The sequence below is a fragment of the Malus domestica genome, chromosome 12 (genome assembly GCF_042453785.1).
Source record: "Malus domestica chromosome 12, GDT2T_hap1".
Classification (NCBI taxonomy): domain Eukaryota; kingdom Viridiplantae; phylum Streptophyta; class Magnoliopsida; order Rosales; family Rosaceae; genus Malus; species Malus domestica.
This window is the reverse complement of record NC_091672.1, coordinates 16,095,808-16,108,847: the sequence shown is the minus strand read 5'-3', so window position 1 is coordinate 16,108,847 and position 13,040 is coordinate 16,095,808. Positions and strand designations below refer to the sequence as shown.

Below are 13,040 nucleotides of genomic sequence, written 5' to 3'. Positions count from 1 at the left end.
GCTGGAGTATATGCGCCCGCGGCAGCTTCAGGAGATTGGTTCATGCCCATTTGAGTGGAGAAGCCTTTCAGAACTTCATCAATATGATAAGGATGATTAAGACCTTCTATCTTCCATAAATCAATTACTTAGAAGAATAATCAATTAATTCAACTACTTAATATTTATCGATTGCTACTTTTATCACAGGCATGCATGCAAATTATACTATTAAATTCATAGAAGATGGGTTTAAGTACGTCTTTCTTTTGAATCGTTCTAATGATCTGTAAACTATATGAACTTTTTTTTCCCAAGCTTAAGGTATCCCACATCCCAAAAGGTAGGACTAATCTTCAGTGAAGCCCGAAGCTTTCAACCAGAGCATTACCCATGTTTTTGTCAGTTTCATACGTCGAACAAAAGACCAAGGAGTACACATGACTAGAAACTCTATCACAATTTCACTAGACCACTTGCCGCGGTTAATTATATAACCATTGAGAAGTCTACATGCTGCAGTAGAGGCACTTTAGGGCAAGGGCAACATTTGTTGTGGAGTATCCAAATGGATTCACCAAATTATAATTAACGTGTTTTCATTATATAAATATTATAGTCGGAATTGTTTGTTCTTCCATTTGTGGTGGAGTGTCCAAATGGCTAAATCAGAGGTTACAAACTTATAATTAATGTACTTTTATTATGTAAATATTATAGTCGGAACCGTTAGCTTTCCAATCATGATCATGGTAAGATATTGGTAGATGGGATTTGGCACAGTGGCGTATGGACCAACCTCCCATCTTTGATGGGCTTTAAGTTTCAGTTTCATACTTTGATCTTTGGGCTTTCTTTCCGGCTTTGTCCAATTCTGTTTTGAGCAAAAATAATTTTTGGGTTAAGTGCATTTTATATCACAAGTTTGGGGGTTATTTGCAAAATAAACCATGACGTTTAAATTTTTGCATTTTACACCATGTGATTTCTGAATTGTATCAATTAACGTCTCCGTCAATTTCATCATTTAGTTAGATGTTAAGTGGTGATGTGGCATAGACTTAGCCCACACTTTAAGCACTCATTGATTGTCAATTTCTTAAAAGGTTTAAAAGAGTAAAGTACTAAACATTGAAATTGACAGTCAACGAGTAGCTTAAAATGTGACAAAGTCTATGCCACATCACCACTTAACGTCTAATTAGACATGAAATTAATGCAAACATTAAATTAGTGCAAATCAAAACCCATTTTAACTCTTAGCAATTTTAATAAATTAAAAAGGATAGGGTATTATGGTAATTGTAAACATAAAACCCTAAACCCTAAACCCTTCTTCCTCCCGCTCACCTTCCTTCCTTCCTAATTCCTGTCTGTAATCCTCAACAACAGAAAACACTCCTCTCTGTAGTCCCTCCCTTTCTCCGTCTCTCTCCGCCGGCGCCCAGTGGCCATAGTTTCAGTCCGGACCTTCGGAGAACCAGAGGTATTTAGCTTTTAACCCAAATTGCCCACGATTTCTTTTCGACTTTTCCAAAATCGATAAAGTTTCAGTCTTTCAGTGGCTCAAATTGTTTATTTTTCTGGAATTGTGTTTAATCAAATTATAGAATTGATGGCGGTGAAATCTTAAAGCTGATATTTATTCAATTTTTGGCTTTTGGGTTTTGATGTTTGTATCCAATGTCTTAGAAATTACTTTTCAGTAAGCCCTTATCTGCTGCTTCAATTACTCTTCGTTATGCAGAATTAGCCATGGTGAAGTCGTACCTGCGGTATGAGCAGGCGGTGGCTTTCGGTGTCATTGTCTCCGTCGATTCCAACATCACATACGGCAGCTCCGGGAAGCACCTTCTTGCTCCGGCCTTGGAGAAGGTAGGTGTGTGGCATGTACGGCAAGGCGTTTGTACCAGAACACTAATCCCTGCTGCTGCATCGCGGGGACACTCTCTATCTGTCACCTCCATCGCATCCTCGCATACTTCTATGGTAAGCTTTCGAACTGAGTTGCTATGTGTAAGTTGGCTCAAGTAAGCAGAGGATGTAGTTTTAGTTGAATTTAGTCCACTTGATGATAAATTAGTATATAGAGATTAAATCCTACATTCCGCCCCCTTCTTACTTCATAACAGAAACAGCAGGGCATGGTTCAAAGTACCCTTCTCTTTGATCCCTCAGTCTCATCACTTTCAATAATAAAATCCAAGAAAAAGCACGAAAGCACATATAGACTATAGAGCGTGTCTAATATCAAGATGCCAACTATGTCTGTTTCTGTTATGATCTCATATAAAGTCTGCAAAGCCATCTCAACTATCAAGCTGTGAGTAGAAACTTTGTCTCCATGCTTAGCCCCCGTTGTCTTTTCAAGATGCCAACTACAATCTTTCTTTTTTGTGGGTCTCAATTTAAAGTTTTGGAGGGACCTTGTAATATTTGTATCACTTGTACCTTGTCTTTGGGTTTTTTGAAATAAAATAAACTTGGATCAATAAGCAACAACATTGTCACGATGTTAATTTTCTGACTAATTATTTTGGTTTAATCAACAAATGTTTGTCTATTAGATTTGAAACGCACAACCTCCTCCAACAAAATTGAAACTGAGTACCTCAAATTATTTATTTATTTATTTACCAATTGCGTAACTGTGTTGGGTTAATGTCAAATTGTCAATCCCAGTAAACGTTTGATAGGAAACTACAATTAAATGAAGAGAAAAGTCCCAATGGAATTTGAATGTATTAACAAAAGATATATGATTAGAGTTCTAAAAAGTTAGGTATGGTGGATATAAAAGGTGTAACTAGTTCTGATTGCAGGTAGCTAGTGGGTATGCTGATGGTAGTATAAGAATTTGGGATTCCGACAAAGGAACCTGCGAGACCACATTGAATGGACATAAAGGAGCTGTCACCGCTTTACGCTACAACAAGCTTGGATCTATGCTTGCATCTGGAGGAAAAGATAATGACATTATATTATGGGATGTGGTTGGTGAGACCGGCCTATATCGCCTCCGTGGCCATCGAGATCAGGTTTGTATTACAGTTTTCCAAATTAAACCTATAAATTTTGGATTTACTGGAACGAGTGATGGGCTTTGCTTGTTGATCTTACTTACATCATTTCCGAGTTTGACACTACAGCACTATAATTTATTTAGTCTGTTTCATTCATGTAATGTAGGTGACTGACCTCCTTTTCCTGGATTCTGGTAAAAAACTCGTCAGTTCCTCAAAAGATAAATTTTTGAGGGTGTGGGATCTTGATACCCAGCATTGCATGCAGACAATTAGTGGCCACCATAGCGAAATTTGGTCCATAGACAGTGATGCAGAAGAAAGATATTTGGTCACTGGGTCTTCGGATCCAGAACTTAGGTTTTACACAATTAAGCATGAAGTGATACATGAGGAATCCATTTCTAATATAGGCGAAAATGAAATTGTGAATGATGGAGAGTCATCGACCAAAAATAAATGGGAAGTTTTGAAACTGTTTGGTGAAGTTCAGCGACAAAGCAAGGATAGAGTTGCAACTGTGAGATTCAACAAGTCTGGTAATTTGTTGGCTTGTCAAGTGGCAGGTAAGACAGTAGATGTATTCCAGGTACTAGATGAGGCTGAATCAAAGCGTAAGGCAAAACGTAGGCTTCACCGGAAGAAAGAAAAAAAATCTGCAAAAGGGGCAACTGAGGTGATGGAAAATGGCGACACAAATCACGGAGCTGGAGAAGAAGGAAATAGTCCTGTGGTTATGGTTCCTGATGTCTTCAAGCTTCTTCAAACTATTCGAGCTAGCAAAAAGATATGCTCCATCTCTTTCTGTCCTAACACTCCAAAGAGTTTGCTAGCTACAATAGCTTTGTCTTTGAACAATAATTCATTGGAATTTTATTCGATTGAAAGCAAAGCAACAACAAAAACACATACTATAGAGCTCCAAGGGCACCGGTCTGATGTCAGAAGTGTTACACTTAGCTCAGACAACACACTCTTGATGTCAACTAGTCACAATGCGGTAAAGATTTGGAATCCAAGCACTGGTTCCTGCCTTCGAACTATTGATTCTGGATATGGCATGTGTGGTTTTATCGTTCCTAATAGCAAGTATGCACTTGTCGGAACTAAAGGCGGAACAGTGGAAATTATTGACATTGGAAGTGGCACTTGCATTGAAGTAGTGGAAGCTCATGGTGGCACTGTTGGCTCCATTGCAGCCATTCCCAATGAAAATGGTTTTGTCACAGGAAGTGCAGATCACGATGTGAAGTTTTGGGAATACCAAGTTAAACAAAAGTCTCCCCAAGTATGTAATATTTACCTTCTTTCTACTTGCAGTTCTAATCTTGTAGTATTATCAGTATGCTTTTTTCTTTTGGGATACACTACGTAGTTCTGAAGCATGATACAGTTCTCAACCTGCTCAACATGTTCACAACACTTTTTGATATGAACAATTCTTTTGTATTTATTTATTTATTTTTATATCATATAATTCTCCTTTTTAATTTCCTTTTATTCATAAGAGTTCTTTACAGATGGAAATTTGTTTATGTTTGTGGTTTTTATGTTATAGTTGGAGTTTAAGATATTGTAGGATCTGTTCTACACTGTAGCTTAGAAAGAAAATATTTGGATTATATTTACTTTTGGCTAGTTAAACTTACTGCACATTTGTGGAATAATTTACAGAGATTTGCCTTCTTGACTGCCACGATTTCTTGATTGATATTGGGGTATTATGTCTTTGTTGTTTCTTATTATAGACTCGGTTTGTGTTGTTTGTTTAATTGGTCCTACCAATTTTGGTGTTACATTCTTGGGAATGTCATGAATGGATAGTCTCCTGGGTCAGGCTATACCTGATCCACCGAGAAAAAGAAACATGGAAGATAGTAAAATACGGGATAAACTATAAACATGCTTATGTACTCAAACAAGTGTTCAACGACCTGACAAATAACTCTAATGAAATGTCATACTTCTTGTCTGCCAGGTAGGGCAATGGATGGGGTCCTGCAATTCAGAGACCGCATAACATAACTATAATTTCATGAAAGATTAAATTACTATCTGAACGTAGTAACCTGCTATATGTTTGAAAATGGCGCTGTTTTAATTTATTTATTTATCTTAGAAAAGTGACAATATAACCTGTTTGGACTGTTCTCTAAAATCCATAAACTGCTTTGGTGATATATAAACTGAAATATGTTCTGCTATAACTCCTGGATGCTTTAAATCATTTGCAAGTATAATTGTAAATTTGGATGAGCCACCATTTAAGGTTTTGAGTGGGCATATATATCTAGTGAGTGGTGAGGGAATGTGATCATTTATAATGGCTGTATCTTCTATTTCATTCTAGATGTTGTTTATCTCTGTTTTTTTTTTCTCATTAAAAATCTTAATATCCAGATTCACTATGTTTGAAACAGGACTCTAAGCACCTAACGGTGTCAAATGTAAGGACTATGAAGATGAATGATGATGTCCTTGTGGTTGCTGTCAGCCCTGATGCAAAATATGTTTTGGTTGCTCTGTTGGACTGCACAGTGAAGGTCAAATTGACTAATCTTACCCACTCAATTTTCATTATGTCTTCATTTGGTTTCAGTTGTTTCTTATGTTAGATTCTTCGTAGATTGTTATCCAACAGAATATGTAGTTTTGAAATTCAACTCTAAGAAATGTTGTACATGTGAATAGGTATCATTATTTAGTTTGACTTTTGTTTAGCATCTATATTCTGTATCTACATTTTCAGAAGTAGTACCTCTCTTTTCATGCATGAAATGCTCGATTAATTATGTAAAGATCAGTACCATAGCATCTGAAACTAAAATAGTGAGGATACGGATATTAGATTGATTAAATCGATCATGATGTCTATAAGCTATCTTTGATGAAAATTTCTGGTAAGATTGATTAAATCGATCATGATGTCTATAAGCTATCTTTGATGAAAACTTCTGGTAAGAAATGCTCAGGATTAGTTTTGATCAAATTATAGGGTTTGGAGAAAACATTTTGTATCCTGAAGATTTATTGTTGTTCCCCTTAATATTAAAGGAAAACTAATGAAAAGGGTTTGAAAACTTTGAGTTTTAACGATAAGGACAAAATAAAGGGTAAAGTGAATAGTACGAAGATTGACTTTTTAGTGTAAAAATGTGGTTATGTTGAAGCCTTTCCTTTCTTAGGTTTACTATATGGATACGTTGAAACCCTAAATGCATTTATGCTTCCTATTCTTAGGTTTACTATATGGATACGTTGAAACCTTTCCTTTCCTTATATGGTCACAAGCTGCCTGTTCTATGCATGGATTTATCATCTGATGGCGATCTATTAGTGACTGGATCTGCTGACAAAAATTTGAAGATTTGGGGTTTAGATTTTGGTGATTGTCATAAATCCATATTCGCTCATGCTGACAGGTATAGTTTTTGTATGAACAAACATAAATTTTGATGTCTGAAGTTCATTGGCAATTTTAGTGAATTGTTCGATGATGCAGTGTCATGGCGGTGCAATTTGTACGAAATACACATTACATGTTTAGTGTCGGGAAAGATCGCCTAGTCAAATACTGGGACGCTGATAAATTTGAGTTGCTTTTAACTCTTGAGGGACACCATGCGGATGTTTGGTGCCTTGGAATTAGTAACCGTGGTGATTTCATTGTTACGGGATCTCATGACCGATCAATACGTCGTTGGGATCGTACTGAAGAGCCCTTTTTTATCGAGGTAATTGCTTCTTGTGAAGGATGAAAGAGACTTTACACTTGAACTTTTGTTTTTACTTTTTTATATTCTGTAGTTTGTCTATCTCTTCTGGTGATGCTTTAGGATAAAAATGGGACTTCTGTATGACATGCCTGTTGCTTTACTAAAATTTTCATTTGAAATTGCAGGAAGAGAAAGAGAAAAGGTTGGAAGAGATGTTTGAGTCTGACCTCGATAATGCATTTGAGAACAAGTATGCACCCACGGAAGAAATTCCTGAAGAGGGAGCTGTGGCCTTAGCAGGGAAGAAATCAAAAGAAACAATTACAGCTACTGATTCAATTATTGACGCACTAGATATAGCAGAGGTAGAATTGAAGCGAATCGCCGAACATGAGGTCTGTTTGGTTTTTTGCTGTATAATCTCTACCAGTTTGATCTCTAGTTTAACACTGCAACATAATCTCCGTGGTATCTCAATTCAATTCTCTCACCATGCCTTTCAGGAGGAGAAAAGCAAGGGGAAAGTTGCTGAGTTACAACCAAATGTTGTTTTGCTTGGGCTCTCTCCATCTGATTATGTTCTTCGTGCCCTTTCAAATGTTCAGACAAATGATCTGGAACAGACGCTACTGGTATGCTTGTGGTTTTCCTTACATGGCTACTCATTGAAACAAGTGAAAGTCCCTTACTGCTAGCTCAACATTTTAGTAGTTTGACTTTTTTCTTTAGCTGGTATTTCTTCAAATGCATATTTGGTTTAGTTTTGTTGAATCAGTAAATGGAATGTGGCGTTACTAAAATGAATCGGGTCCTTGTGTTTAGTTTCCTTTTGGATTTTGTTTTTGTGCCATCCACTTTGCCTGAAGAAGCTCGTACAACTGTACTTGTATATATTCAAATTCTCAATTAAAGCTGCTGGCAATCTACTCCAATGAAATCAACTGATTCAAAAATCAGAGTGCACTGTGCATCTTTTGTTTTCTGAAGCCATTTTAACTTCTCTCCCTGGGATTTTACTATATATCTTTATATGGTCAAGTGTAGTTGTAACTTCACCGTTTCAGTTCCAATGTAAGGCTAATTTGAACTGCATTATTTGCAGGCTCTATCATTCTCAGACGCTTTGAAGCTCTTGTCTTTCTTGAAGGACTGGACTTCGAATCCTGATAAGGTTGGCGTCTCTACACTTGTTCAAAACATTGGCATCTATTGATATTTATTTGTTGCACATGCCTTTATCTATCTTTTAACCCAGTTTTTTTCCAAGTGGTTATTATTTATCACATATTCGTTAGAACTTGTAATTACTGTAAGCATTCAGCACTCATGCTTGTATTTATTTATTTTACACAATTTGTAGGCGGTTATTGCCTTAGGGCTGACATGAAATGTTATAAAGGAATGAAAAAATCTTAAGTTTTAGTGTTTAAAGCGTTTTCAACTTTTATTTTTTTTGCAGATTGAACTTGTTTGCAGGGTTTGTACATTCCTGGTGCAGATACATTATAATCAGTTACTTAGTACGCTGGCAGCCAGACTTGTGTTGTCAGAGTTGGAAGAGATTTATCCAAGAGTTAAGGTAATCGTAATGTTGCACATTTGTACAGAGAAATTTTATTATGTTAATATAACACTTGTTACTACTGCTGCCTTGATCCAAAAGTAACATGAAGTTAATTGTGTATAAAAGAAAAGGATGCTACGGAAGTTCCCCTTTATGTAGTTTCTGCGTAAAAACTTTTACAATTTAAAGATTGGCTTTTACATGATGAGGATTTAATCTCTCTCAGGAATGCAAAGATACTATTGGTTACAACATTGCAGCAATGGAGCATATTAAGGTGCGGCCATTAAATTTCTGGCTATATGTTTTATCGTCCAAGGAAAATACTTTTACTCATTAGGTTTCATGTTTCAGCAACTGAGGGCTTCGAAATCAGGTGGATTGTTTCAAGATGCAAAATCAAAGTTACAGGAAATTCGTGCGCAGCATTCTAAGAGTCTAGAAGCAAGGACAAATACGAGAGAAGAAAATGGAAGAAAGAGGAGGAGAAAGAGCAAGAATCCAAGTGACGTACATGTTAGATTGTTCGACAAATGAGTTAAGTCTACAATAACTGGCTGTTTTGAGAAATTTGCGTTGTGGGATTAATGCACGCTAAGCCTATTAGTGTTGAAGTATTCTTCACTGACTGGAAGGGCCTCGTGGATGCCCAATGCTACTGTCAGTTTCATCAAGACAAGTGCAGAAGTTTTCCTCAAATTGTTTACGTTTCGTTGTTTGCATACTGCACTGGTGGTGGTTCATCCCAGAGTTTTCAAGGCACTGAAAATCGCCCGGTGTTCTGCTGGGAATCTTGTAGTGGAAAGGATAGGGGAGACTCCAATTTGGTAGCCAGTTTAAATCAGACTTCTTGTTGTAGTTTATTAACGGTAGCCGAGGAAATCTTACTAAACATTTTATCTGGTTGATGCCAACACTGTTCCAATTACTTAAATTTACCATAAATCTAAAGGAATTTTAACGAAAAGCTTCCAGTACTGTTTAATTTAACGAAAAATCATATTTTTACACTAGAAAGTCAATTTTGATACTATTCACTTTATCCTTTATTTTGTCTTTATCGATAAAACTCAAAGTTTTCAAGTCATTTTTATTAGTTTTTTTTAAATCTAATGGTTTAGAACATCTGAAGTCAAAAGTAAAGCACTCGCCCCCTTAACCCTGGTGCAGCGATACCTCCCTTCACGTGTCTGAAAAATCATCTATGGTTAAAGCGACGAATTTTAGTTATATTTTATGAAAAAGAGAAAAAATTTGATCACCTATATTTTAAGTTTCATTTCCTCACTAGTGACTTCCTTCAGGGTGCTGCTTTAAGTCAGGGCGGTCAGGTGGAGTTTCGATCAAGCGCTTCGTTGCCTGTTCGACGGCTCGATCCCTGATTCCTCGAGCACTCTCCTTTGCTCGGAGCCTTTTGTTGATGACCTCGCGGGCATCCTCACCTCCGCTCCCGACGTCGCTTGGGGGACTGGGAGGATTAGGAGTAGCCCCCACTCGGGAAGTGCTGCCGATCTTCTCGGTCGTCTGGTTGATCTATTCCAGGAGGTCGTCATGCTTCTCCTTGAGTAGGCTGTTTTGGGCGTGGAGGAGATTCCTTACCTCATTCACCTCTCCAACACCGGCAAGTATGTTATTCATCTTCTCCTCTATTCCGGAGAGCCTGGCCCTCTCTTCTCGTCGTCCTCTTCGGAGGGTCGTCTCGGGTCTGCCCGAAAAGACCCCATCTCTCATTCTTCTACTGGTCATCCCGCGCGGTTGACCTCGATCACAGAAAGTTCCTAAGATGTTGGGTGAAAAAAGCAACCAAATTGCATGAGTTTCTCATAGATAGCGCCAAACTTTTAACACTCAAAATTTGCAGATTAACAAATTAAAATACTAAACCCTTTGGTGGGCTTGGGATATGGACTAGAATGAAGGGTACTAAAATCTTCAAGTGGTTCATCTCTCAAAATTGAGCTACATTCACTGTGGTTCTTATGTGGGTAGGCAAATGGTATTTTGTGGTAGTGTAATGGCCATGGTTCTGGTGCATCACAAGGAACAATTGTGAGGAATCAGGATGGATTGATGTAGTTCCTCAACGCCTAGGACACTAAAATATGAACCATGAACGAAGAAAGGCATGCGAGAAAACCAAATTGAGAAATAATAATTTTCAACTGATCTAACAACGACATGTCCGATTGGAAAAATAAAAAGATAAAAGAGTGATGTAATTCCAACTGCCAATCTTATTTTACAATCAACACCTACTAGTGAAAATGTTCGTGACAAATGAATATATGGTGGGTCAAGAGATATGAGAGGCGGGTGAGTGTAGAACCACTCAAGAAAAATATTGAAGGTGGACAATTTATGAAAAAGTGGTATGGTGTATACGAGTGCCTTGCTTCTATTATTACATGGTCGGGCAAGAATTCCATGGTCAGTATATATACATTTGTAATGACAAGCCAAACTAGTTCACATAATATGGTGTGGAGGAGTTCAACATGCACGAAGCATCCAAGCTTATAACGTGCTTTTGATCTATCGGAAGTTCTTCCCTTCAAAAGTCTGGCCAAACTGCCAAGTCTTTGGGGCAACATGCCATGAAGTTGAGTGTCTTCTATCACTTGCTTCAACTCGGAAGGTCAGTGACTCACCGACCATCTTGGCACCGGTAACCCACCGCTGACCCCACATCCGACTCATTGCTGTCCATTTGAGCTTGTCGGAGCCCTTCACCTGCACGCTGATGATGTCCCCAGCTCCTCCCACGTTCCATACCAACACTTCATTGAAATAAGGGTTCCCAGTTATTGTGAATCGCATGCCTCCTTTCTTCTGACATGGAACCCTACAAAACAATTTCTAGCAATCGTTAAAATCTTTTTTACAACGGGAAATATTCTCGCTATGCGATTAATATGTATGTACATGTTATGTTATCATGCTTTTCAATATTGACCATCAAAATCCTTATGTTAGTAATGTGAGGTTTAGATTGCGAGTCTCACAACATTAATATTCGTAATAAAACCGTTTATACGTATCAAAAATTCAATCTATTTAATGCATGCATATTTAATCACCTGCGGTACGTGACTGGAATAATGCCCGCCTTGTACTCAGCAATGTTGAAGAACACAGGCTTGGCTATATCGAAATGCTCGCGTGGCGGATTGCACCATCCTCCATTGTCACTAGCCTGATTCCAATTTGGTGGGCAATTGTTGGTTGCAGTAACAGAGAGAATAGGGTTCCCTGGCTTGCACCATTGGGGCTCATCCACACACTTGATTTCATAGCATGCACCACATGACAGCCCATTGTTGAACAAAGCATTGCTCAGAGCCACTGTCTCGAGGCCATAGCCTTCTTGAACCACGTCGTGGTAACCACAAGCTCCGCCAAACGTTCCCGAGCCACCTTCGTAGAATGTGGCATGAGCTTGCTTCCAAGGGCCAGCAGTGAACCTTGGTTTATGGTGCTTTATGGGGTGGTGAACTCCAAACCGGCCGCGGTTGGCAGCAACCACATGAAGATGGTCGGCTAGCACAAAAAGAAAGACGGCCAAGGAACCCAAAAGAGCTCGCAGATTAGGCAATGTCATGGTGATTAATGTCTTTGTTTTTAATTTGAAGATTCTTGTGCTGCTTGGTATATGTTATGTAGTACAAGATTGTTGTTATTTTTTCAGTTGCAGTTGTTTCTAGTTTACTCTCTACCTCTCATTCAAATGTCATTGCCAGCAATACACAACCTGTATATATTGTATATGGTTGTAACTCCTCCCTCTCTTTGTTGCTTGTATTAACTACATTGTAAAAGATGAAGAATTGGTACAAAGAAAGATGAAGATGATAGAAAGAAAAACCAGAAAGATTGTATTGATTAAAATGGAGAAAATGTATACAAAAGAACTTAAAGAAATGATAGCTAAACAATCCCTTATATAGCCATATAACCTAATTACAATAATACCCCTTTCTGTTATATCAGTTATTACTCCCCCCTCAAACTGAACTCTGGAGTATCCAAGTGAAGTTTGAACTAGCCAAGTGAGATTGATCTGGGAAAGATGCAGCGGCGCCCAATCGAAGTAACGTAATGACAGTTTCCTCTCCTTCAAAATAGGACGCCCAGTGATGCCCTGTTCTTCCGTGAGCATCTTTGAAATTTGCAAAAATATGAACTGATTTTGTATTGAAGAAGCCACTTAAAATGCCGATCCAGTGCCTCATACCACTCATCAGTGCCATGTTCAACACCACAACGATCTTCAATTACAGTATCAGATATGCCACAAACAGTAGGAAGTGCAAGAAGAATGAAGTCCCAAACTGTCATATTAATCTGGTCTTGGTCTGAACATATCCAACAAGTTTTCGACGGTGAACTGAGAATCCATAGTTGACACTGCCAAGAAACTAAATCTACCAAGGAGAATGACACTCCAAAGAAACTAAACTACCATGGAGAACGACACTCCAAGAAACTAAATCTACCAAGGAGAATGACACTCCAAGAAACCAAATCAGCCAAGGAGAATGACACTCCAAAGCACAACACAAATCTCACACTTCTACTAAAAATACCAAATAAGGAGACTGACACTCCATGAACACAAATCATACTGCAACTTAGGAGAATGAAACTCCAAATCATACTGCAACTTAGGAGAATGAAACTCCAAGACTCATAGAAAGAATGACACTTTCTTCTTTAAATTGACAAGAAAACTAATACTTGCAGAGATCAACACATCAAGAC

General features: G+C 38.1%; 2 protein-coding genes across 2 annotated transcripts; one reads left to right on the top strand and one right to left on the bottom strand.

Moving 5' to 3' along the window:
• Nucleotides 1-1,227: 1,227 nt before the first annotated feature.
• Nucleotides 1,228-9,249, top strand: LOC103449981 (uncharacterized). Its single transcript, XM_008389300.4, has 13 exons — nucleotides 1,228-1,465; nucleotides 1,727-1,968; nucleotides 2,802-3,017; nucleotides 3,169-4,290; nucleotides 5,423-5,545; nucleotides 6,243-6,424; nucleotides 6,505-6,736; nucleotides 6,904-7,113; nucleotides 7,222-7,350; nucleotides 7,821-7,889; nucleotides 8,178-8,297; nucleotides 8,509-8,559; nucleotides 8,637-9,249. The coding sequence occupies exons 2-13, from the start codon at nucleotides 1,735-1,737 to the stop codon at nucleotides 8,817-8,819; spliced, it is 2,871 nt and encodes a 956-aa protein (XP_008387522.3). The 5' UTR covers nucleotides 1,228-1,465; nucleotides 1,727-1,734; the 3' UTR covers nucleotides 8,820-9,249.
• A 1,565-nt stretch (nucleotides 9,250-10,814) lies between these two features.
• On the bottom strand, nucleotides 10,815-11,880 carry LOC103449982 (expansin-A9-like). The gene is made up of 2 exons (XM_070809069.1): nucleotides 11,360-11,880; nucleotides 10,815-11,124 (listed from the first exon to the last, which is right to left on the bottom strand). The coding sequence occupies exons 1-2, from the start codon at nucleotides 11,878-11,880 to the stop codon at nucleotides 10,815-10,817; spliced, it is 831 nt and encodes a 276-aa protein (XP_070665170.1).
• Nucleotides 11,881-13,040: the final 1,160 nt, after the last annotated feature.

What these genes read in the sequence shown, in the direction of transcription:
- LOC103449981 (XM_008389300.4), top strand. Translation starts at nt 1,735, where the DNA reads ATGGTGAAGTCGTACCTGCGGTATGAGCAGGCGGTGGCTTTCGGTGTC. An exon ending in CATCCTCGCATACTTCTATG is followed by an intron (nt 1,969 to 2,801) that starts GTAAGCTTTCGA and finishes TTCTGATTGCAG; the next exon opens with GTAGCTAGTGGGTATGCTGA. An exon ending in GGACTTCGAATCCTGATAAG is followed by an intron (nt 7,890 to 8,177) that starts GTTGGCGTCTCT and finishes TTTTTTTTGCAG; the next exon opens with ATTGAACTTGTTTGCAGGGT.
- LOC103449982 (XM_070809069.1), bottom strand. Translation starts at nt 11,880, where the DNA reads ATGACATTGCCTAATCTGCGAGCTCTTTTGGGTTCCTTGGCCGTCTTT. An exon ending in ATTCCAGTCACGTACCGCAG is followed by an intron (nt 11,125 to 11,359) that starts GTGATTAAATAT and finishes ATTGTTTTGTAG; the next exon opens with GGTTCCATGTCAGAAGAAAG.